Source organism: Gobius niger (genome assembly GCF_951799975.1).
Source record: "Gobius niger genome assembly, chromosome: 18".
NCBI lineage: Eukaryota > Metazoa > Chordata > Actinopteri > Gobiiformes > Gobiidae > Gobius > Gobius niger.
The window spans coordinates 8,123,189-8,145,573 of NC_136869.1; the positions used below are offsets into that span (position 1 = coordinate 8,123,189).

The 22,385-nt window shown below is 39.2% G+C and overlaps 2 protein-coding genes and 1 long non-coding RNA gene across 8 annotated transcripts in view; 1 reads left to right on the forward strand and 2 right to left on the reverse strand.

Moving 5' to 3' along the window:
• Positions 1–5,665, forward strand: part of wwp1 (WW domain containing E3 ubiquitin protein ligase 1) — a 44,519-nt gene extending 38,854 nt beyond the window's left edge. For both annotated transcript variants that reach the window (XM_079576093.1, XM_079576094.1), the window contains exons 21-25: positions 1,405–1,525; positions 1,669–1,773; positions 3,615–3,711; positions 4,700–4,772; positions 4,900–5,665. In XM_079576093.1, the coding sequence (XP_079432219.1) occupies positions 1,405–1,525; positions 1,669–1,773; positions 3,615–3,711; positions 4,700–4,772; positions 4,900–4,999 (496 nt within the window). In that variant the 3' untranslated portion in view covers positions 5,000–5,665. The remainder of the gene's footprint in view (positions 1–1,404; positions 1,526–1,668; positions 1,774–3,614; positions 3,712–4,699; positions 4,773–4,899) is intronic.
• Positions 5,666–8,988: 3,323 nt separating this feature from the next.
• Positions 8,989–9,696, reverse strand: LOC306978076. 5 transcript variants are annotated; one of them, XR_013793879.1, is made up of 5 exons: positions 9,447–9,696; positions 9,403–9,413; positions 9,249–9,292; positions 9,150–9,204; positions 8,989–9,106 (listed from the first exon to the last, which is right to left on the reverse strand). It is a non-coding gene; the product is annotated as an uncharacterized lncRNA (long non-coding RNA). The 5 variants fall into 5 exon arrangements; XR_013793880.1 differs by having other exon boundaries at positions 9,381–9,413; XR_013793881.1 differs by having other exon boundaries at positions 9,249–9,303; positions 9,370–9,413.
• A 3,137-nt stretch (positions 9,697–12,833) lies between these two features.
• rmdn1 (regulator of microtubule dynamics 1) lies at positions 12,834–22,199 on the reverse strand. The gene is made up of 10 exons (XM_079576381.1): positions 21,842–22,199; positions 21,258–21,363; positions 19,404–19,488; positions 19,116–19,275; positions 18,777–18,866; positions 16,801–16,856; positions 16,631–16,718; positions 16,044–16,074; positions 15,063–15,196; positions 12,834–13,031 (listed from the first exon to the last, which is right to left on the reverse strand). The coding sequence occupies exons 1-10, from the start codon at positions 21,959–21,961 to the stop codon at positions 12,990–12,992; spliced, it is 912 nt and encodes a 303-aa protein (XP_079432507.1). The 5' UTR covers positions 21,962–22,199; the 3' UTR covers positions 12,834–12,989.
• Between the last annotated feature and the right edge of the window lie 186 nt (positions 22,200–22,385).

Here is a 22,385-nt window from a genome sequence, read left to right on the forward strand (position 1 = left end):
AAAAGGGTCGTTAAAGTATATTTCTTTGAGGTATTAATTTTAATGAGTTTGTTGTTTGCTACAGGAAGTTGTTATAAACACAGTGGAGCAGCTGTGGTGGGCTTTGTCTTCTGCTGTTATTTCCAGATTTTGACATATTTGTACGTCATTAAAGACAGACGAGCTACAAATAAAGCAAAAGGCGGCATTTAAGCATCTACTAATTATGTGTTGGAATATTTGATTTTATTGTAAAGCATTTAAAAGATCCGGGACCTTCCTGTACATAACAAGTTGGCGAGTTTGCCATTGTCGACCATTTATATCGTCCGATATTTGGGTATTTTGCCATATCGGCCGATCTAATGCCGGTAAAAGGCCGATATCTCCGAAACTGAAAGTGAAAAAGACTTCAGGTCGAGGCCTCAGAGGAGCCAAGAAACATCACAATGAAAATCGGTCCCATGTTTGTCCACCTCTGATCATATTTTTATATACTTCGTAACCATAAGAGAAGGAGTGTTTTGTAATGTGCTGCTCCCTCTGAAGCGCGTGCTAAACATAAATGTCCTGAATAAATCAGCCCTAATAAAGCGCCCTCTGCTGTTACAGTTCAACACTGGCACATTTTACAGTTTAGAAGCTACATACACAGGTTTATAGACATGTGGAAAAATCCACCAAAAATATTGCCTGTGCATTTCGGCATCGGCCTTAGAAAACCCCATCTCAGTCGACCTCTACGCCCAAGCAGCACCAGGAATAGAACAAGTCCAAATCCAGACTAAAACTTAGAAACTAGGCTAAAATCCACCAAAACATGGACTAAATCCTGAAAATATAAGACTTTATAAGCATTATAATTGATTTCAGCTTCTGTACACAGTAGTTCTTGCTTCACAGCAAGAACTTCTTCTTCTTCAACTTCTTCTTCTTCAAATTATTCTTCAAATTCTTCAACTTCTTCAAATTCTTCAACTTCTTCAAATTCTTCTTCAAATTCTTCCTCTTCAAGTTCTTCAAATTTCTGCCAATTTTACACTATTTTTCCCCCGAAACGTTTCCGTTTTCTCCAATTCACTGTAGAATATTCACATTTTCCATAATTTTTCTGTTTACTGGAATGGATACAAAGCTTTTGAAATTATAAAGACACAGATTTTGTATTTCTGCCATTGGAAATATTGTTTGTGCATTATAACACACATAAGCATCGCCATACTGCTGCTTGTAGAGCCCTGTAAATAGAAATGTACCTCTACAACTGTAAAGGACATTGAGATTAAGAGGCCAGTTTGAGAACCACTGGTCTACAGCGATACTTATAACTTGCAACTGGACATTCACTTAATAAACAATACTTATATAAATCTAACCAAAATCCTGACAAGTGTATAACGTGGTGACTGTGTTTCTGTGTCTCAGCCTGATGGCCGAGTGGAGGTTTTCTCGAGGTGTGGAGGGTCAAACCAAAGCCTTTTTGGACGGCTTCAACGAAGTGGTTCCTCTTCAGTGGCTGCAGTACTTCGACGAGAAAGAACTGGAGGTAGATGAATGTGCTCCTGTAAATACACGAGTGCAGGCTGGCGTTATTGTGTTCGCTGCTCTGTGTACGTCGCTCCGAATGCCCAGCGGAGGTGGAAAAGTGCTACGTAAGTGCGAATTGTGCTGATTCTCCCGTGTTTGCAGGTGATGCTGTGTGGGATGCAGGAGGTGGACCTTCAGGACTGGCAGAGAAACACTGTGTACCGACACTACACCAGGAACAGCAAACAGATCATATGGTTCTGGCAGGTACGGACCAACTGTGAGGATATTTTTAGGGACTGCTTTACGACATTTTATTCAGAACGGGAGCCCGTGCAGTGCAGATGGAAGCGTAATCCCTGCAGAAATGGAAACTCTTGTGGCAACGTTACATGAAATTGATGAAATTGATAGAAAAACGAAATAATTTGTAATGGTGTAGTTTTAAACATCATCGCAGATTGAAAGCCTGGTTCAGAAATCTCGTAATATCCAATTGTGCGTTTTAAAAATGGTTCTAAATGAAGAATAAGTTAAAGAACAGCAATTTTAAATTAAAACCGAGCACATTTTCTCCAGCAGGTTTTGGGATTTTTGATTTTGATTTATTTTCACCTAATAACACAATAGCATGATTACATCTGGTTTCACAAATGTGATGGGAGGTTACCGAAAACCTTCAAGGGGCTTAATGAGTGGAAACCTCCATAAGTTAAAACAGGGCTGGACTGGCAGAAAAAATCGGCCCGGGACTTTTGGGTCAAGACCGGCCCTCTAAGAAATGCAATAGTCGAGGTGATAAGCAAAACAATAAGCCCTTGGCTTGAACTAAAACTGTATAAGCTACGAATCGAGGACAATAGTCGCATATTGTTTCTGCCGAATTCAAGCTAACACATCATAGCACTCAACACTTTAATCTAGTCATTAATAACTTGAAGGAATTTTTGTAAAATTACTTAACAATCTTAAAATATGCGGTCCGTTAATGAAGTTCCACTCGTGACTGCAACACAAATAAACTTCTCAAAACCAACAAATGATCCCACTGTAGGTTGAAGATGAAATGGTAAAACTCACCACGGAGTTATGGAGGTGTGGAGTGAGAATAGAAGTCCAAAAAAGGCCAAACATTGTAAATCCTTTCAATGGAAACTAGAAGATTTCCAAACTGCACTGACGACGAGGGGCAAGACGGAGTCACCTGACAACTCCCAGCATGCACTTCTTTGCAAACATTTGTCTAAAATGTACAAAAAATAGAGGTCTGAGGTTCTGTGGGTCCTGGAGGGAGTTACAATAAACTATTTCCTCTTATATTCGCAATGTGAGGGGCATGAGTGTTATGTTCCAGAGGCCCATCGCTCATTATACGAGATTTTCTGGGAACCATGACTCAAGAAAGCGTGCCACCAGCAGGGTCTAAAAGGCGTCACATCCCTCTAGTGAAGGAGTTGTGTAATTGCATAAGTGTAATGATGGAGATTCTGATGGCTTTTCCCGTTAATTGTGGGCTGGTGTAAGGTAAAATGGGCCTTGTCTCGGTCTGACCGGCCCAAAAGTACGTCGGCCCATCGGGAAAACTCGAAATGTGAGGCATGCAATTGTCAAAAAAAATAAAGTCAATTAAAATACATTGTCAGAAAACACAATCCAACATAATTCAATACTGGGTTTAGAAATGGATCCCAAGAGGAAAATAGCAATCACTAAGAAGCAAAGATTTAAGAGATTTGCTAAACCATTTTCAGGTATCCAGGGCGGCGTTACCCAAATCTTCTTGAAAACAGCGTCAAAATGGAGCGAAAACGAGACTTAAACAAAGATGAAAACGGCTCAAAAAAGTAAAGGAAGAGCATCAAAAATGCAGCCAAAAAACTTGTGACAAAAAAGCCTCAAAATAAGCAACAATACAACAAAAAAGAGCACAAAAGAATTACAACAAAGTGAAGTGATGGAAACAAAACAAGGAAAAATCGGCTCCGTTTTGTAAGTCTTCTGGCCTTTTTTTTTAGATCATGGTGAAAATGTGTTCTGTTAAAGTGGGGGTTAAGAGGTTAAGTGAGAATGAAATGTGTTATTGAGACTGTGCTGTGTTGTTTGTGCAGTTGGTGAAAGAAGTGGACAACGAGGTCCGTCTGCGGCTGATGCAGTTCGTCACGGGCACCTGCAGGTTACCGCTCGGAGGCTTCGCTGAACTCATGGGTGAGGAACGCAACAAGGACAACAGACTTGCACATGATGTCATCTTCTGGTTTTGATTGTCTTTTTACTCTGTTACAATGTTCTCTCATCAAAAACATTTCTGGAGCTTTGTTTAAAGGCACTGGCACAGCTTTGAGTAATCTTTGGATCTTCCCCAGCTCCTCCTGTGGTCCTACGTGTCCAGGAAATACTATCTTCACCTCTCGATCTCTTGCTAAGCTCAGTCCTTTCACCGTGAATTAAAACACTCGCCAAAGCTTCACTACAGCCACACAATCTTTTTTTCTGTCTAAATTTTTTGTCATTTTTTTCATCACTTTTTTTGTCATTTTTTCATCACATTTTTTCATTTTTTCATCCAATTTTTGTCATTTTTTCATCACATTTTTTGTCATTTTTTCATCACATTTTTTGTCATTTATTCATCACATTTTTTGTCATTATTTCATCCATTTTATTGTCATTTATTCATCACATTTTTTGTCATTTTTTTCATCATTTTTTTGTCAATTTTTCATCACATTTTTTCCACCCCTTTTTTTTTATATTTTCATCACGTTTTGACATTTTTTCTTACACTTTTCATTTTTTTCATTTTATTTTTCATCACATTTTTTTCATTTTTTCATCACATTTTGACATCTTTTAATTTTTTATTCTTTTTTTCTTACATTTATTTTCTTTTTTCTTTTTTTCCTTCTATTTTTCATCACATTTTTGTAATTTTTTCATAATGTTTTTCATAATTTTTTCATCACATTTTTGTCATTTTTTCATCACATTTTTGTTGCTTTTTCCACCCTTTTTTTTTTTTTGCTCTTTGTTGTTTTTTGTGACTTTTTCATCACGTTTTTGTTGCAATTTTGACACTTATTTCAAGAAGCTTTTACATTTCGTTAAAGTCAAACTGGACAAAATGTGCTCGGTTCAGAGGTTATGTTTTAGTAACTATGACAACACTAACTCTGTGTATTTTCTGTCATTGCAGGAAGTAACGGGCCTCAAAAGTTCTGCATCGAGAAAGTGGGGAAAGACACGTGGCTGCCCAGGAGCCACACCTGGTGAGACAGCGTTACAAACTACTATATTCTGCTGCTGTTTCACACATTTCAAATCCTAGTTCTGGAGAAAAAGAATAATACATTTCTGCTTTGAAACTTTGACTAATTCATTGTCGTTCCCCCCCAGTTTCAATCGTCTGGACTTGCCCCCGTACAAAAGCTACGAGCAGCTGAAGGAGAAGCTTCTTTTCGCCATCGAAGAGACGGAAGGATTCGGCCAAGAGTAGACGCTCCTCCCCTTTTCACTCGGCCTCAACTCGGAAAAAAAAAACAAAAACAGAAAATTGCACAAGAATAATCACCAATGTATATAAGCTATTTTATCATTTTTAAACCAAAATCTTAATTTGCAGCATTGATCTCTTTTCTTTCGCCGCTGCCCGTTTGAACTAAAAAAACAAAAGATACCACGACCCCCCTCCCCCCTCTCCGTCATGAAATATGCAAGCATCAACCTGATAGATTTTTAAAACGCCCCCTGCTGGCCGGCCTTTTAAGAGACTGATTTTGCTGGAGATTTTATATAGAAATCTTCTTTTATGGCTCTAGTTCTATAGGGCTACTGAAAGGTGAGTGGATGAGAGAACGTTTGTGCCTAAGAAAAAATACTTTAGTTCACACCATCGCTCCATTGTGCTTGCTTGGCTGCCTATGAAAAAAAAAAAAAAGACTGTTGAAAACATTTCTCTTCATATAACTCACATAAGCTTTTAATGATAAAATCCTAAAGGTCCTATATTATGCAAAGTTGTCTTTTTTTAGTGTAGTGTTTTTTTTATCCTCATCAAACACACACATATGGGGTTTGTTTCATTTGTTTGTCAGTAATCCTGGATGTTTCGTTGGTCTCTTTGACAGAAGCTATTGTATGTAAACACGTGACTTCTGTGTGAATTCTCAGGTGCTGCTCTTCCTGTCCCGTTATTTCACTATGTGTTTGTAGCAGTGTCTTGTCCAAATAGAGAAATAGCTCAAGATTACATGGCAGGCGGAGAGTTACTAATGAACTGTCTGTAGCATTATCTTTAAAACATCACATCAAGACTTCACTGGAGGAAACTTCCCTGTTCATTACGGTGTAACGTTCTTGTTTTGAAGCTAATGGCTAACACTGAATAATTAAAATAGCGTCACTGGCTGTGGAAGACAGTTTAGACCAGGGGTCCCCAACTGGCAGACCTGGAACCAGATCCGGACCTCCAGAGGCTTTAGTCCGGACCCCAAAGCCTTTTCATCCCCTCAATATACTTAATTTCTAAGGCTGAATTAAAAATTTCAATAACTTAGAAATAAAATGGCAAAATTTAATAACATTTTCAAGAACAGCATTATGGACCCTGGACATATGTTGAAAGTTACGAAAGAAAACTTTGCGGACTTCGAGCTGATTTAGTTGGGGACCCCTAGTTTAGTTTATTAAACAGTCCCCCCAGGATTTTGCAGATGCGATCGCAACTATGAAGCAAAATCAAGCAAACTCCGCAAATTCAGTGCGGCCGCAACTTTCCTGCAACTATTTCAATAATCTGCAATTTTCTTTGCAACTATTTCTTAAATCTGCAACTAAAGTGAGTTTCTGATCAGTTAAATTGACTTAATTGCATTTAGGAAAGTGGTGACCAGCGCCTCCGGGGGTTTAGAGGGGCTAGATTACAAGGGCAAGTTACTTTATACTCAATACTGCCACCTTAGGTCTTACGTGTAACTGCAGCTTCTATATTAAGCTCGTGCATGACGGCAATTTGGACCCGAAGTAACAACTTTTTGAGTGACAGTGATTTTAGAGGCAGTTGTGGTGAACAGGTCTGAGCTCATTCTACACATTAGGACATGGCCTGAACATGTAGGGGGAGGAAAATACATAATTTTAACATTTTTAAACTCCGTATAGTCCCTTTAAGGCATTCAGACTGAAGTGCGGTTAAGCAAGTACTTTTTTTTTTTTTTACATTTGCTCACCGCCCTCCTCTCACTCACCTCGGTCTGACTTTACAGCATGCACCACTGTGTGCGCTTACAGCTCTCGTTTCTTTGGTTAAAACTGATATAAAATGCAAAAAGTTTGATCTTGATGTAAAAATGTATTGTTTTCACAACTTGTGGAAAAATTGCCCGCGAAATTAGCCATTTTAGCTCAAAACAATCACAAAAATTAAATAAATATGAAAGATTGAATAAATAATAATAGTTCCATGATGGGTATTTGCTTACCTTGTAACAGATAATTTTATTAAACAGATTTAGAGGCCCGGAAGCATCAGCTGTTTGGCTGCCATTCAGCAAAACCTCTGTCGAAAATTACAGAATTGGACAACTACAGAGATTGCTCGTATAAGCTCTGAGGTAAAATGCTCTTACGTTAATGAACAGACGTTTCCTCCAGTCAAGTATTTACATCCAAGGAAACGTAGCCAGTGACCGCCTATCAGTAACTCACTGTCTGCCATGTTTTCTTGAGCTATTTATTGATTTGCGCGAGACACTCCTGATTCCTAATGGTGACATAGAGAAAGAGGGAGAACAGCTGCCTCTGGAGAATCCACCCGTAAGTCACGTGTCTCTCGAGTCCATCATTTATAACTTGTATGAGGACTGGTTTTCTCTCCACGGTGCTGCAGATGTCGGCGTTGTGCCCCCTGCTGGCGTTTTTAGTATCTACAACCCAAAGCGTAATATAGGATCTTTATCACAACAGCAGTGTTCTTAACGGACTTGTCACACACTACGCAGGACCCCTTTAGCAGACGAAAGGAGCCATTTCTCTCTCCGATTTGAGCAGAAGTTTTTACGCCTCCAGATAAAGCACTGGAGGTTTGTTCGTGTAGAGCGGCGAAGTCCACAGTTTTCTGCCAGTGCACTGATCGAAAATGGTTCAGCTGCGCAACCAAGATGATCCGCAAAGACGGTAGGGTTTTTATCACTTTGACATATTCAAATTTGCAGAGAGTACGCGGCTGATTCACCGTTCAACTTACTCAGCAGTTTGGTTACATGCCTTGTCCTGGCTTCGATTCATGTGGATAAGCTTTGAGGATGAGCTTATTGGGTCATTCCGTGAGTAGGACCCATCTTAGTGAAGCTATAACTCAAAGACCCTTTATCAGATCAACATCCTACTTCCATTGCAGCAAGGTTAAATCTTAATTAACTCAAATCTAGAATATGAAGATGATCACTCGATACACTTCTTTTGTAGAGACCCTGACATTTTGGGGAAAAAAAATCAGAAATTCAAAAATTGCCCTTTTTCGCAGCCTATAAATCCAGAGGTTTAGAATCGAGCACATTTTTGATCATTGTTCCTGGAAATATGTTTAATAGACATGGCACAGACCAAATTTTAGCCCTATACATGTTTCCATTGTGGAACTATAGCTCTTCAAAAGTGCTCACAAACGCAAAAATGACCAGTGAGGAGAAAAGGAAACACTATTGGGCGCTAGGGTTAGAACTTTGCATGTGCTCATTACACATGTGTAGGAACATAAAAGAAAGATCCCGATTGATTTGGGACGGGATGACCCAATTGCTCATAAACAAGTCCAGAAGTCCAGAAGTCCTTGCATGTAACCACACTGTCTGAAAAAGGCTTTAAATACAGCAGAGTTTCTTCAGCTGTGGTGACTTAATATACTCCAGTCTCCCATATTTACCTTGCTATCCATAGTAATGACCTACGGCGTAAAATAATGATGATCCATAGTCTTTCAGCCACTGCTTTCTCATCTAAATAACACACGACAGCCAGCTTTGCGCAGCCAGAACTTCATCTAGCGCAGTTCTACCTGAAAAATAAATTGCATGTCGGTGGCGCAGAGCAGCGGCCGTCGAGCCAAAATAACTTAAAGATACTAAATAGATAGATATTTTGGGGCAGGTAGGGTTAAGATTATAAGAGCTGAAGCCACTTTTTCTTTAAATTTGTAGGACGTGTTTAGGAAATGATGATTTAAAAAGAAATATTGTTATAAAATGATTTGATGAGACGAATCTATGCAGCTGACACTGTGACTGCAGCTGAGCAGAAAAAGAGAAAAAGCCATTGAGTTTGGCCTGTGTCTGTTTCTACAATGTTAGTACTATATATACACAATGTGAGTAATTCAACTACTGCTTTAGTTTGATCACTTTTTAAGGGATACAATTGAGAAGGATTCGTCAAACTCGGTTAACCGCTTAACCCCCACATGAACAGAGCACATTTTCTCCCGTTAGCCTGATCTAAGAGCTTTTCGGAAAGAAAAAAAAAGCGCCAAAATAGCGATAAAAATGAGGATGAAAATGCAACAACAAGCTAAAACCTGGCAAAAACCTGATGTATACATGATGAAAACCTGATAAATAGATGACAAAAGCCTGATGAAACCTGGCCAAAACCTGATAAAAACCTGGCAAAACCCTGATGAAAACATGGCAAAATCCTGATGAAAACCTGATAAAAACCTGGCAAAATCCTGATGAAACCCTGATGAAAACCTGGCAAAACCCTGATAAAAACCTGGCAAAACCCTGATGAAAACCTGATAAAAACCTGGCAAAACCATGATGAAAACCTGGCAAAACCCTGATAAAAACCTGGCAAAACCCTGATGAAAACCTGATAAAAACCTGGCAAAACCATGATGAAAACCTGGCAAAATCCTGATGAAAACCCCGCAAAACCCTGATAAAAACCTGACGAAAACCTGGCAAAACCCTGATAAAAACCTGGCAAAATCCTGATGAAACCCGGATGAAAACCTGTCAAAACCCTGATAAAAACCTGTCAAAACCCTGATGAAAACCTGGCAAAAACCTGATGAAAACCTGGCAAAAACCCTACGAAAACCTGGCCAAAACCTGACGAAAACCTGGCATAAGCCTGATGAAAACCTCACGAAAACCTGGTAAAAACCTGATAAATACATGATGAAAACCTCATGAAAACCTGGTAAAAAACCTGATAAATACATGGTGAAAACCTGGCAAAAACATAACAAAAACCTGACAAAAATCTGATAAAAACCTGACGAAAACCTCATAAAAACCTGACATAAAGATGACAAACATGCAACCAAAAAAAGTAATTAAAAAAAAGTTGAAAACACAACAAAAGTTTTGCAGGTCTTAGCTTTCAAATGAGGCATCACACTGTTGCTCTCCAGTAGAGAAGCTTTTAGATTTTGATGGAGCCTGGAGAAAATGCGCTTGCTTAAAGTGGGGGGTAAGAGGTTAAAAGACTTGATACAAAAGTCCATAGCCCCCTTTACGCTCATGGTTTGCATGTTCTTGTGTCTGGGTGGGTTTGCTTTCCCCAATCCGGATTCATCAAGGAAGAAAATCTAAAAGAAAATCACAAAATCACGCGTAGACGGGGCTATTGACGACTGGCGAAACCCACAAAGCCATTCACGAAACATCGGTAACTTAGCGTTCATTCTGCGCTGCCACGTTTCCTGCTTGTCATTTTTGTCCAAGGCTGAAAATGTTCTCCAAAAAAACCTTAACTTTGGTGCTTTCATTGATTTAGCAGCAGCCGGTGGCCTCTTAAGTGTTTTTGTCCTAGTTTCAGACCACTTCGAAGTCGAACTGCGAGCGATTTGCTTTGTGTAAATACAGATCTATAAACGTGATTCAATCCAAAATCAATGGACGACGCTGTAGCAAAAAGGGAGGCCACTTTCTGACGGACTTTGTGCTTCCTCACTGGGCAGTAATCTATGGAAAAATCAACTGTTTGTGAATATTCAGTGTATAAAATGAAACAGAAATGCCTAATAAAATGTTATAATTATGAGAGAAACGCCGCTCCATTGATGGGAAATCTGTGATGCCTTTGTTTTTATCAAATTATCGGAAGAGTGTCAGATGGCTATTGTTCCTGGTCAACAAGAAATTAGAGTTTTTTTGCTGAATGCTTCTTTAGAGAGAATTCACATTAATGTAGATATGTTTACGAATCACTTCTTTACGTGTTCATTAGGTGCCTATTTATGAATGAAATCTGAGCAGTTGTTTTACAAAAGGGTGCTTTAGTCATTTATTAAGGGCTGTGCTGCAAATTCAGCTACTTCCAAACAATATTACTCTAGTTAAAGTCAAAAGTTGTCATCTAAGTTACTTGTAAAAGTACTTGTAAAAGTAAAAGTACTTGTAAAAGTAATTTGGGAGGAAAAAAAACTTAGAATGAGGCGTAACTGTAACACAGCAGTTTTTTGTTTTTCACCAAATTGAGTCAAAGCAAGACTTAAAAATACTACGTCGGGACCAAAACAAGACATAAATGGAGGCAAATTAGGAAAATCAAGACAAAACTTAACGGTAAAAGCATATTTTCTTTTCGTTATGTGTCAACAGTAACTTGGAGTAATATTGCGCAGCCCTACAACAAATTTAAGCCTAAAGCTTTATGGAATTTATTGTAATGAGTTGTCGCGTGTGTAATGTAAGGGCGAGGAAAGCCCTTTTCTTTGGTCCTCATGGCGGAGAGCTGATATTGCTGTAATACCACCCCCTGGTGGTCAGGGCGACTCCAAAAGAAACTTTGGAAACAGGATTCTAATGTAGCTTTAGTTTTAACCTGGCTTGAAAAGCCTGGCCTTTATTTTTTGTAAAAATCACTATGACCCATGTGACAACGCTGGAGTAGACATCATATTTTAACCACGCAGGTTTGTGTATGTTAGAAATAAAGGTGGTCTATGATTCTCGGATCCGGTGGCTTCCCACCTTTTGCCCTTTTAAGGAACAGGCGTCGTGGGAGGAGATTGAGCAGCCGGGATCATGACTATGAATACTCCAGAGCCTGTTTATCAGGCTCTGAAGGCTTCCACGTTTTAGAGCTGATATACAAAAACCCCTGTGGTTAAATATGACACCTACCCCAGCGTTGTCACATGGGTCATAGTGATTTTTAGAAAAATAAAACGCTTTGGAGCCAGGCTTTTAAGCCGTGCTAGAGAAGGTCAAAGTGCTCATAAGAATCCTGTTTACCAAGTGTCTTTAGGAGTTGCCTCTGGCCACCAGGGGGTGCTACTACAGGCATGTCAGCTCCTCGCCATGAGGACCAAAGAGAAGCGCGTTCCTCGCCCATAGGGCTGAATAGATAATCATCGATCTGTATACTGATCTATAGGAGCTACTCATATCGGAACTTCAAAAATATCAGTAAACGTAGCTTGAGTACATTTGTTTCATCACTTTGTGGCTGTGCAGTGATTGTACATTTCTCTTAAAGAAGCTCTTTGCAGTAACAGACTAAACCGCACTGAGTGACCAGGACCAGAGCCGACCTGAGACTCTTCCGTCTGTAACATATCGCTGTAGATACACACTGTACAGAGCGCCCCCTACCGCTGACGATGTGTATAGAAGATTCATTTTTAATCTGCTTTTGCCCATTTCAAATAAAGAGAGATGGATTTATGAAAGATGAATAAAAAAACATGGATAAAGTCACGCTTTTACATTGATTTATTTGTGCTTATTTCACAGTTGAGTTAATGATGGTATAATAATATTTAATTTAGTTTTTACTTAATTTCTATTCTCTGCTTTTAGTAAGAATCAACTTGTAATGGTCTGTTAGTGAAGTGTGAGAAAAAATAATCATCTCTTTGACTAAACTAAACTGAATGTTCTTTTTTCAGAATGACACTAATTTTATGATGAGCGTTTACATCTGCTCGACATCTTTTCCCCATTTCTACATTCAGTTTCCGTGACATCTGCTGAATAACAAACGCTTTTTACAGGTCAATTATAGAACTCATTGTTTAAAACTGATAAAATCAACATGAACAGAAACATAGTAAAGTTGAGCAGGTGTGTTTTAACTACATAAATACTAGGAAACAAATTGAAAAAGGTACAGAAAAAATATCAATAATGCCATTTTTCAGACCAATTATCTCGTCTTGATTTACAAATATACAGTATATTGCAAATGTATTCACAGACTGATTTGTGAATATACTTGTAGTAGTGTTTTGTTTTGTTTTATTCAGTCAAATATGCATAGCTATAATAAATCAAGAAAGACGGTGAAATCTAGTTTACTTTTATATTGAAAAACATACTGGAATTACGCCTATAAATTATTACAATCAAGCATTTCGATTCCTTTTTTTGATATTTCTAATGAAAATACCGTTCAATTGGGACACAAGCGTTCGCCCCCAGTAACAAAACATCTAACGTCCTTGAAGGCACCGCCACCGAGACGTGTTTAAGGCGTCATCAGCCGAGACTCTTCAGCAAATCCAACACCTCCTTGTGGACCTACGGAGACAAACAGGAGAATTTGAGGCACATTCCTCCATTTTTGGCATTACCCAAATCTACTTCCTGGCTTTAGAGCTTACAGCCTATAGGCCAGTGTAACGCCTCATTTGAAAGCTAAGACCTACAAAACTGTCCTTTGACGCTCTTTTCGTGGCTTTCTTTTTGATTTTTTTGTTGCTTTTTCCATCACTCTTTAGTCGTGTGTTTTTGTCGCTAATTTTGTTCTGTTATTGTTGCTTTTCCAGCACGTTTTTGACGCTCTTTTGCCGTTTTTGTCACATTTTGGAAGTGTTTTTGTTGTCTTTTAATCGCTTATGTCGTTTTATTGTTGCTTTTTAATCTCATTTTCGTCAGTTTTTTGCTGCTTTTTCCATCAGTCTTTAGTCGTGTGTTTGTTGTCACTTTTTTTGTTGTGTTATTGTTGCTTCTCTGGCACGTTTTTGTCGCTCTTTTGCCACTTTTTTGCATTTAAATTTGGCCAAACTGGAGAAAATGTGCTCGATTAAAGGAACAGGCCACCGTTTTCCCACACTGAGATATGTTCTTAACTGAGCTTAGACGAGTTGATGCATCCCTGTCTGGAAATTGTGTGTGCCCTCAGTCACGCAAAACGACCAAAGATGTTGTTAGCATCTGGCCTCTCCCAATGTATTCCTATAGCTCCAAACGGGGGTGAAGATGGAAGCTACCACGCTCTTCCACAGGCACAAAGACCAGACAGGTACGTATCAACTCGTCTAAGCTCAAGTAAGAACATTTCTCAATATGGAAAAACAGTGGCCTGTTCCTTTAAGGCGGGGGTTAAAACTACGCATCATTGTTGTTTTTGGCCAGTGTTAATTTCGTCGACTAAAATATTTAGTCTTAATTTTAGTCAAAGTGATATTTTTGACGACTAAAATCAAAAGTTTTTCATGAGACTAAAACTATGACTAAAATGTCCAGACATTTTAGTCGACTAAAATAAGACTAAATCCAAATGAAAGGGAGAGACTAAAATCATCCAAACTTGTATTGACCGTCTGAAAGAGCCTCAGATCATGTAAATTCTCTGCTAAAGGATCAGCTCTGAGCTTTGTTCATGTGGAGCAGCTCCATGAAGCAGAGGAACAAGATTAAATTTGATTAGAATGAATATTATCAATGTAAAGTCGACCAAATTCATCTTAAATTTAGTCGACTAAATTTACTTGCAATTTTAGTCGACTAAAACTAGGCTAAAATTTAAGATATTTTTTTTGACTAAAACTAGACTAAAATCAAACTACATTTTCGTCAAAAGACTAAAACTAAATTAAAATATGTTGTCAAAATTAACACAGTTCACGAAGCTCAACCGGTAGCGCAGCGGTTAGTGCTTGTGCTTCACAACTAGAAGGTCCGGGTTCGATTCCCACCTGGACGGGGCCTTTCTGTGTGGAGTTTGCATGTTCTCCCCGTGTCTGCGTAGGTTTCCTCCGGGTACTCCGGTTTCCCCTACCACTAAAAACATGTACAATAGGCCAGGATGTATGAGAGTGTGTTTGAGAGTGCGCATGGGGGACGACGGATGGAAATTAGCCTAAGGCTACAATCCGGTGTGGCTTGTTCATTAACTTGCACTGTCCCTACCAAATAAACCATAAAAAATAAACCTATAAATCCACATGCACGGCCTTTTAGCTCCAGTATGAGCTTTACTTTTGTTTTTCGTCCTCTTAGTAAGTTTTTTGTCACATTGTCATGTTTTCTTATATATATTTTTTGTTGCTTTTGTAGAGTTTTGCTTTGTTGATTTCTTGTCATGTTTTCATCACGTTTCCGTCACTCTTTCCTCACTTTCTTGTTGTGTAATTGTTGCTTTCCTGGCGCGCTTTTATCACTCTTTTGTGGCTTTTTCGTCGCGTTTTCTTTGTTCTTGTTATTTTAACGCTTTTTCAAGAAGCTCTTAGATGTGCGTAAGAGGTTAGAGCCAGTTAATGATAAAAGGAATACTTGTGTGAAGAGAAACATTGAAGTGAACCAGAAGGTCATGAATAAGTGCTGCACCTCTTTGTCCTCGTTTGTGAGCGGAGGATATTCCTTAGCCTTGGTCAGCCACAGTTTGGCCTTTTCTTTGTCGTTCATTCGCAAGTAGGTTTTTCCCAACATCAGCAGATTCTTACTGTAGAAGTTTGGATCGACTGCAAGACAAAAACAGAATATAATGGATTACTATTACTGCTATTTATATGTGGTACATGTAGATGAGGCATTAGTCTGAAGTTATATCTTTGTATCTTCATTCCTTCTGATATTCATTTACAAACAATGCACTATCATTTTAGCATTAAAGGGATATTTCAGGATTTTTGACATAGGGCCTCATTTCCTAGTTATCCAGAGTGTTGCTGATTTCTGAAGATATTTTTTTTTGTAATTCAAGCAGTTGTTATATTTGAAGAGTTTCATGGTGCTAGGCTAGTGCATTTCTATGGTATCAGCTAGCCTGTATTAAAAACAGTCTGACCCGCTCCACAGAGCACCTGAGGCAAATCACTTATAACACCAGACTGACCATATAAATGTCTGTCGATAGAATAATGTTTGGAATATAACTGACCTGCATCAAATGAATGATTGAGGGACTATTTTCTAGCAGATCACTCCGCCGCCACGTTGCTTATACAACCACGAAGCTGATGCTGCTCAAATATAAGTAATTTAAATGCAAAATGGTTAAAACTATTCTATCGACAGACATTTATATGGTTAGTCTGGTGTTATAAGTGATTTGCCTCAGGTGCTCTGTGGAGCGGGTCAGACTGTTTTTAATGCAGGCTAGCTGATACCGTAGACATGCACTAGCCTTGCAAATTAATAATAAATAATAAATTACAAAAAAAATATCTCCAGAAATCAGAAACACTCTGGATAACTCGGAAATGAGGCCCTATGTCAAAAATCTTGAAACATCCCTTTAAGTAGAAGCAGATTTTTTTTACATTTTGATATTTAATTGCTTCCTGGCAATCTAATTGTGTGCTTTACCTGCTTCTGCTTTCAAGAAATAATCCAAAGCCTGAAAAAGACACACATTATAGAGTAAATAGTCTGGTTCACTACGTTTAGATTTCCACTGTTGTGGGATTTTCTTACTTTCATGGAGAGCAAGAAAACTCTATATTTTTGGAAACCTTATGGTTTAAGCAATGAGAAAACAATGTTTACATTTGCCCTTGTCATTTGGTAAAATTTTGCAATTATACTATTTTTCCATTGGAGTAAACGGGGAGTTGAGGTCATTGCTATGGTAACGCCATGAAACATATGACAAGGGTTTCATTGACTTTTTGGATTGGAACGAGCAAATGGAATTTTCTGCCACATTTTGTACATTTTACACACCAGAGCAAATGGAAACATTGTTTTTCTGAGTGCTTATTTAAGAAAGTTTTCAACAATGTATAAAATTTGATACTCTCCACAAAAAAGAGTGACCCGGACTGAAAGGACAAACTTTCAATGTCACATAAGAACTCAGTCCAACTTTGTTTATAAGATGCTTAAAACACAGAGGAGGATTAAAAATAAAAAAAGTTTCTAAAAGCAGAAATGTACTGAAGTAAACCTCTGACCTCCTCGTAGCTGGAGTTTGGAGGAGATGCGAAGATAACGGCGGCCACTTTGCGCTGATACCAGGGCAGTTCGGCAAAAGAGAAGCACCTGCAATATCGACATTTAGGGAACGTTGGAAAACAAACTGAATCATTTTGTCCTGTCAAAGTTTACTGAGGTCAGTTCTCACCAGATTCCGAGGATGTGCATCGAAGTGGCGTCTTTTGGATTAAGCTCGATGGCTCTCTGGAATAAAAAGCATCATCAGTTTTCTTTTTTTGCGTGACTCCTACATTTTTTATGCCAACTGAGTGAAATTTTTGGGTGATCTACAATAATTGCATGTTTATGTATATTTTAAGCCGTAGTAATACCAGGAGTAGTTCGACATTTGCGCAGTAATATCTTCGACTTTACTGTCCAGACGCCGAACTACTCCTTGTATTAATTCGCCAAGAAAATCCACATTGTTTAAAGGAATAGGCCACCGTTTTTATATACTAAGATATGTTCTTACCTAACCTTAGTCGAGTTAATATATCCCCGTCTGGTCTTTGTCCGTGCGCTCTGTCAGGCAAACGGAGCACATACGCAGCCTCTCCCACATGTCACATAGCTCCAAAAAAGCTCACGATAGAAGCTACCAAGCTCTTCCACGTGTTCCCTATTTAAATAAAGTTACGTGAAGTGTTTTCATGCGAAGAATATTTACACAGAAATGTAACATGTCGATTTTATAAGCATTTTATTGACGGAAGTGAGCGGGGAAGTCTTTAGGAGTTACTACGCGGACGCTGTGCTCCTCGTATCATTACGCCTCACAATATAGTCCCCCTTTTTATTTGCTTATAAAATCGACATGCTACATTTCTGTGTAAATATACTTCGCATGAAAACACTTCACGTAACTTTATTTAAATAGGGAACACGTGGAAGAGCTTGGTAGCTTCTATCGTGAGCTTTTTTGGAGCTATAGGACATGTGGGAGAGGCTGCGTATGTGCTCCGTTTGCCTGACAGAGCGCACGGACAAAGACCAGACGGGGATATATTAACTCGACTAAGGTTAGGTAAGAACATATCTCAGTATGTAAAAACGGTGGCCTATTTCTTTAATTTAGTGTAATCATACTTTATCGTGTTCACGTAACCGCATTTAAATAGGGAAAACATGGAGGCGCTTGGTAGCTTCTGTCTTCACCTTGTTTGGAGCTATAGTGGAGAGGGGGAGAGGCTAAATGCTAACGCCGTCTGTGCTGTGTTTACGTGACCGAGGGAACGAGTGAAGACCAGAGGCTAAGGTAAGAACATATCTCAGTATGTAAAAACGGTGGCCTATTCCTTTAAAAATGTTTATTGTATTGTATTGTAATAAATCTGCAAAAAAGAGAGACAGAGTAATAGTAATAATAATCAAATATCTATAAAATATAGTAAAAATCTAATCAAAATCTATGCTCTTTGTGTGAGATCTGTGTGTGGGCAGTTCTGCAGTATTATATTTGTTAATCATATTTTAATCATATTTTTCTTTTTTAAATTCGACTAAGAATTTTTGGTAAATTCTTAGTCGAAAAAGAAGCTACAAATATTCAATTGCATTTGTGTTAATTTGGTAAATTGACTGACACAGCTGAAAATAGCCTAATTAAACCAAACTCCGATGTTTAAATGAACTAAAGGAGCTAAAATACAAAATTATGTTTTAACACGTACAACCAATAGAAATATATTTTATCAATGTTTACTGAAATTTTGATGAAAGAATCTTGAATATTTAAAAAGTTCTGGTCATTTCTCTTTTTAGGTCACACTGACCACCATTCGTTTCAATGGAAGGGGCGGGACTAAAGATAGATGCTGATTTTGAACTAGAAACCGCTGTAACTTTCTTCATACTGGACATATTGCATATTGTAGGGGAGTACTGCATCTTTCCACTTAAACTATTTATTTGCCTTTCTATTGAGTTTGAACATTTTGTCCACATACCTACCAGAATGATAGTTCATAGTTTCGTTCATCAGGCAGTAGTAACACTGTGCGTTCAGTTCACGTCCGCCCAAAATATGAACGCGTTCAGGTACATCACTGAGTACATTGCTTAGCTTCATTAAAAACACATTTGGTTTGTCGTCTGGTTTGCAAATAAATGAAAAACACAAACCTGAAGATGGTCCCGGATGATGTACGAGTTTCCCAACTTCACTTTGACTCCCTCGTAGTCCCCGATGTCACTCAGGCAAATTGCAAACCACTGCGAAACAGAGAAGAAAAGTCAAATTCATGCAATGTCTCAACATATTTAGCTCAAATACAAGTGAAGAATATCATTGTCATTCAGTAAACTCAAAGCAAAACTTCCAAACGAGGCTAAGATAAGATAAGCTAGATCAGTTATCTGTTACTCTGGCCTATAGGCTGTTTGCTTTTAGATTTGGGTAAAGTGAACTGGAGAAAATGCAATTGGTTAGGGTGGGGGTTAAGAGGTTGAAGCCCTTCTCACTTTATGTGCTGCAAAGCATTTCTCGTCCTTCTCCAGAGCCTTCTTGGCGCATTCGTGGGACTCATAAACCAGCTGTTTCTTCTTGTCCGCCGCCGTGTCGGGCCGGAGGGACATGTCCCGAGTCGCACGGGCCAATCTCCACAAGAACTCTGCATCGTCTCTGCAACAAAACAACAATCATGTTCCCTCTATCCGACACTGCTCTCGGCTCACAGCACAAAAAGTATTCAGAGGAAGCAAACATGTTGAAGAATGTTGTCGCTATCTGCAAATGTTATTGTGGAATACCTGTCTTTGTGCTGCAGCAGGAGTTGATAGAGTTTCTCTGTTTCTGTGCTGCTGTAGAGGTAGTCCGCCTGCTCCAAAAGCTCCTCTGTGGAACAAAAACAACCTTAGCATTAGAAGATTAGTAGTAGATTAGTAGCAGTTGTACATTTGAGAAGTTTGAGAACCACGGCTCTAATCAAAGGTTTTAACTTGTATAGTATAGGCTTCTTGGACATAACACGTGTCACAGATTCTGTCTAAAATTTAGCCATTGCGCGTTTTTGCATTGGAGCAGCGTTTGTTAGGTCCTACCTGCTGCTGTCGCCATCTTCTTCTTGTTTGTCTTGTTTGTCTAGTTTACTTCCTGACACTTGAGTTTTGCAAAGGGCGCAACTGTTGCCCAACCAAGACATTTCAGTTGTGAAAGGCCAACCAGAAACCGTGATATAGTAATCATTGTGACAGGCCTGCTCTTGGTGGTGGGCGAGCAATTGTAACCACAATCACTGACCTTTGAATCCAAACTAATCCATGCCAGGATATTCGACCCACAGAGCCACTGTTGCCCCATGGAGCTTACAACATCTGATGTTCCCAAACCCAGGCCTTCAGCTGTGAAGCACAAGCACTAACCGCTGTGCCGCCCAGTAGTTCTGCAAACTCTCCCAGGTGGGCCAGTAGTTATTTACTAGTTTGGGCTGCAACCATTATTTTGGTAATCGATCGATCACTCACTTCCTGGTCCCGCCGGTGTCAGTGCGTTCCTCGCGCTTCCGAAGGACAGGTAGCGTTTGCTCTAGGTTTTCGAATTTAATGTAACTAATTACTGGCCCTAACTGGAGGTTTTGTGGTCTAGCTCCGCGTGGTAACGGTTCCACGATGTAGCCCCAGATGCTCCATGGGCAGGGACGGTGTGCGTCTGCTGTCATGGCCCCAGACCCGTGTGTTGTGCCCTGCGTTAGATGGTACGTTTGGGGCAGAGGTTCACTATATTCCACCAGTAAGGCTAGGTGTTAACAGTTTTAATTAATTTACAGGTGATCTGGCCCGCGCTGGTGCGATGACGGCGCTGTCCTATATGTTGTTGCCTTGTCTTTTTTAATCTGCTCCACTCACGGACTTTACTTTTGTTGTTTTTAATACTGCCAAAATGAAGGGACTTTGCAGTTTGCAGCCAGGTTGTGGTAGTGTATGTAATGTCTGTGCAAATGTAAACCTGTGGATCAACCGACGGTTTTATCAGCAAAAGAGAAACAAAGTAACTTATTCAAACAAAATATATAGTAAATAAAAACATGTATTTTTGCTAAGGTGTGTCAATCATAAACGAACCTGCGTGCCTTAAGGTCCGGAGCCTTCTCTCCGGTGGCGTTGTCAATGTTAACAGTTGTTTATTTTGGCTGAGATAGTTTTTAACTCTCCTTTACCGCTCGTCTTGCCACACAAGGCACATGAGGACATGTTGGAGTAAACTTAAAGTGAATGTTTGTAGGAGGTTCTTAGTGCTTTGAAAAAGTTACTGCAGCTGAACTTTGTGGCACACGAACACAAGCACGGGTTTCTGTGAACAGGCCATTCCTCATTTGAAAGCAAAGAACCTCCAGAGTTCAAAGCTTTAACGACTGTAGGCTGCACTGGCACTAACTGGGACTTTAGAGTGGAGTTAATTCTGCTTTCTCATTGGATTGTCCTGAGGCACTGACCATTTATGAAATGTATAATGTACAAAACACTCGACACCACCAAAGTGGTTTTTCATAAAAAATACTAAGTCCTCATGTCGATCGATTGCTATAATAGTTGTCAGCTATTTCAATAATCGATTAGTTGTTTCATCCCTACTTACTAGCACTTCATTTACTTTGCAGAACCTACCTCTTTCCAACGCCAGCACCACATAGGATCTCTGCACTCTTTGGTAAACTTCATGTCCCAGTAAAGACAATGTAGGAATTCCTATAAGAACCGCTGCTCTCCCGCTCTGTGTATAAGAGAGAGACATTACAGAGTTCAGGAATGTGATGTCATATTGTAAAGCATCATGGGACTTGCAGCAATAATAAACTGATGGAGATTTTGAATGGTAAAATACTGGAGTTATTGTTCACATTAAAACACTTGGGACTCCACAGATGGATTTAAAAGCAGTAACTCAACAGCTAATTGAATTGTTCCACAACTTTTATCACCACTGTTTTTAGCTAATGTTAGTCTATGGAAATGTATGCCAACAGCCATAAACATGGCGGATCTCCATGGTAACAGTGTTTTTCTCGAACTCTCTAATAAATCTAAGAGATAATCCCGAATCGTTATAATTCTCAATTAATTACATTCATGCAATCATGCTATTGACACAAAAGTCCACTCAATCCACTCTTCTCTCCTTTGGAAATGTTGCAAAGGGAAGTTGACAGCAGGAAAACAGCAAAAATATAATAAAAGTGAACATAGATTACCTTGAATGCATTGGTCGTCCTCCTCACAGCTGTCCAATAATAAAACTGCCTGAGTCGGATGTTTTTACTTCCAGGAGCGGACAGCACAGCCCTGCACAGAGTGATCGCTGCCCCTGCCATTGTCACAAATGCTCCTCTTTGTCAAATGTGCAATGACCTGTAGGTTAGGACAAGCACCTACCTATGACACAGAGGCAGTGTGTTTCCGGAAAACAACAACTCAAATCGTCTAAACGTTACTATTGCAAATATTATGAAGGCAGCAAAGCGACCGCGAAGTGAAGACAACGTAAAACTTTAACAAGGGCTTAAAAATTCATAAAATCTTTAAAAACAGATACAAAACGACTCACGAGTCCATGACAGACTAGTGGAGCGTGTCAAAAAGGCTTAATTACACGCACATGTCGTTAATGCACGATAACTTTGCAAACTTGATCCTATCGTGACTGAAAAATGAGAAATAAACAACTTTTCTAGCAAAAAAAATACAGAAGTTGACAATAATCCTCCGTCCGCTATAATTCGAACACCGACGTGAAAC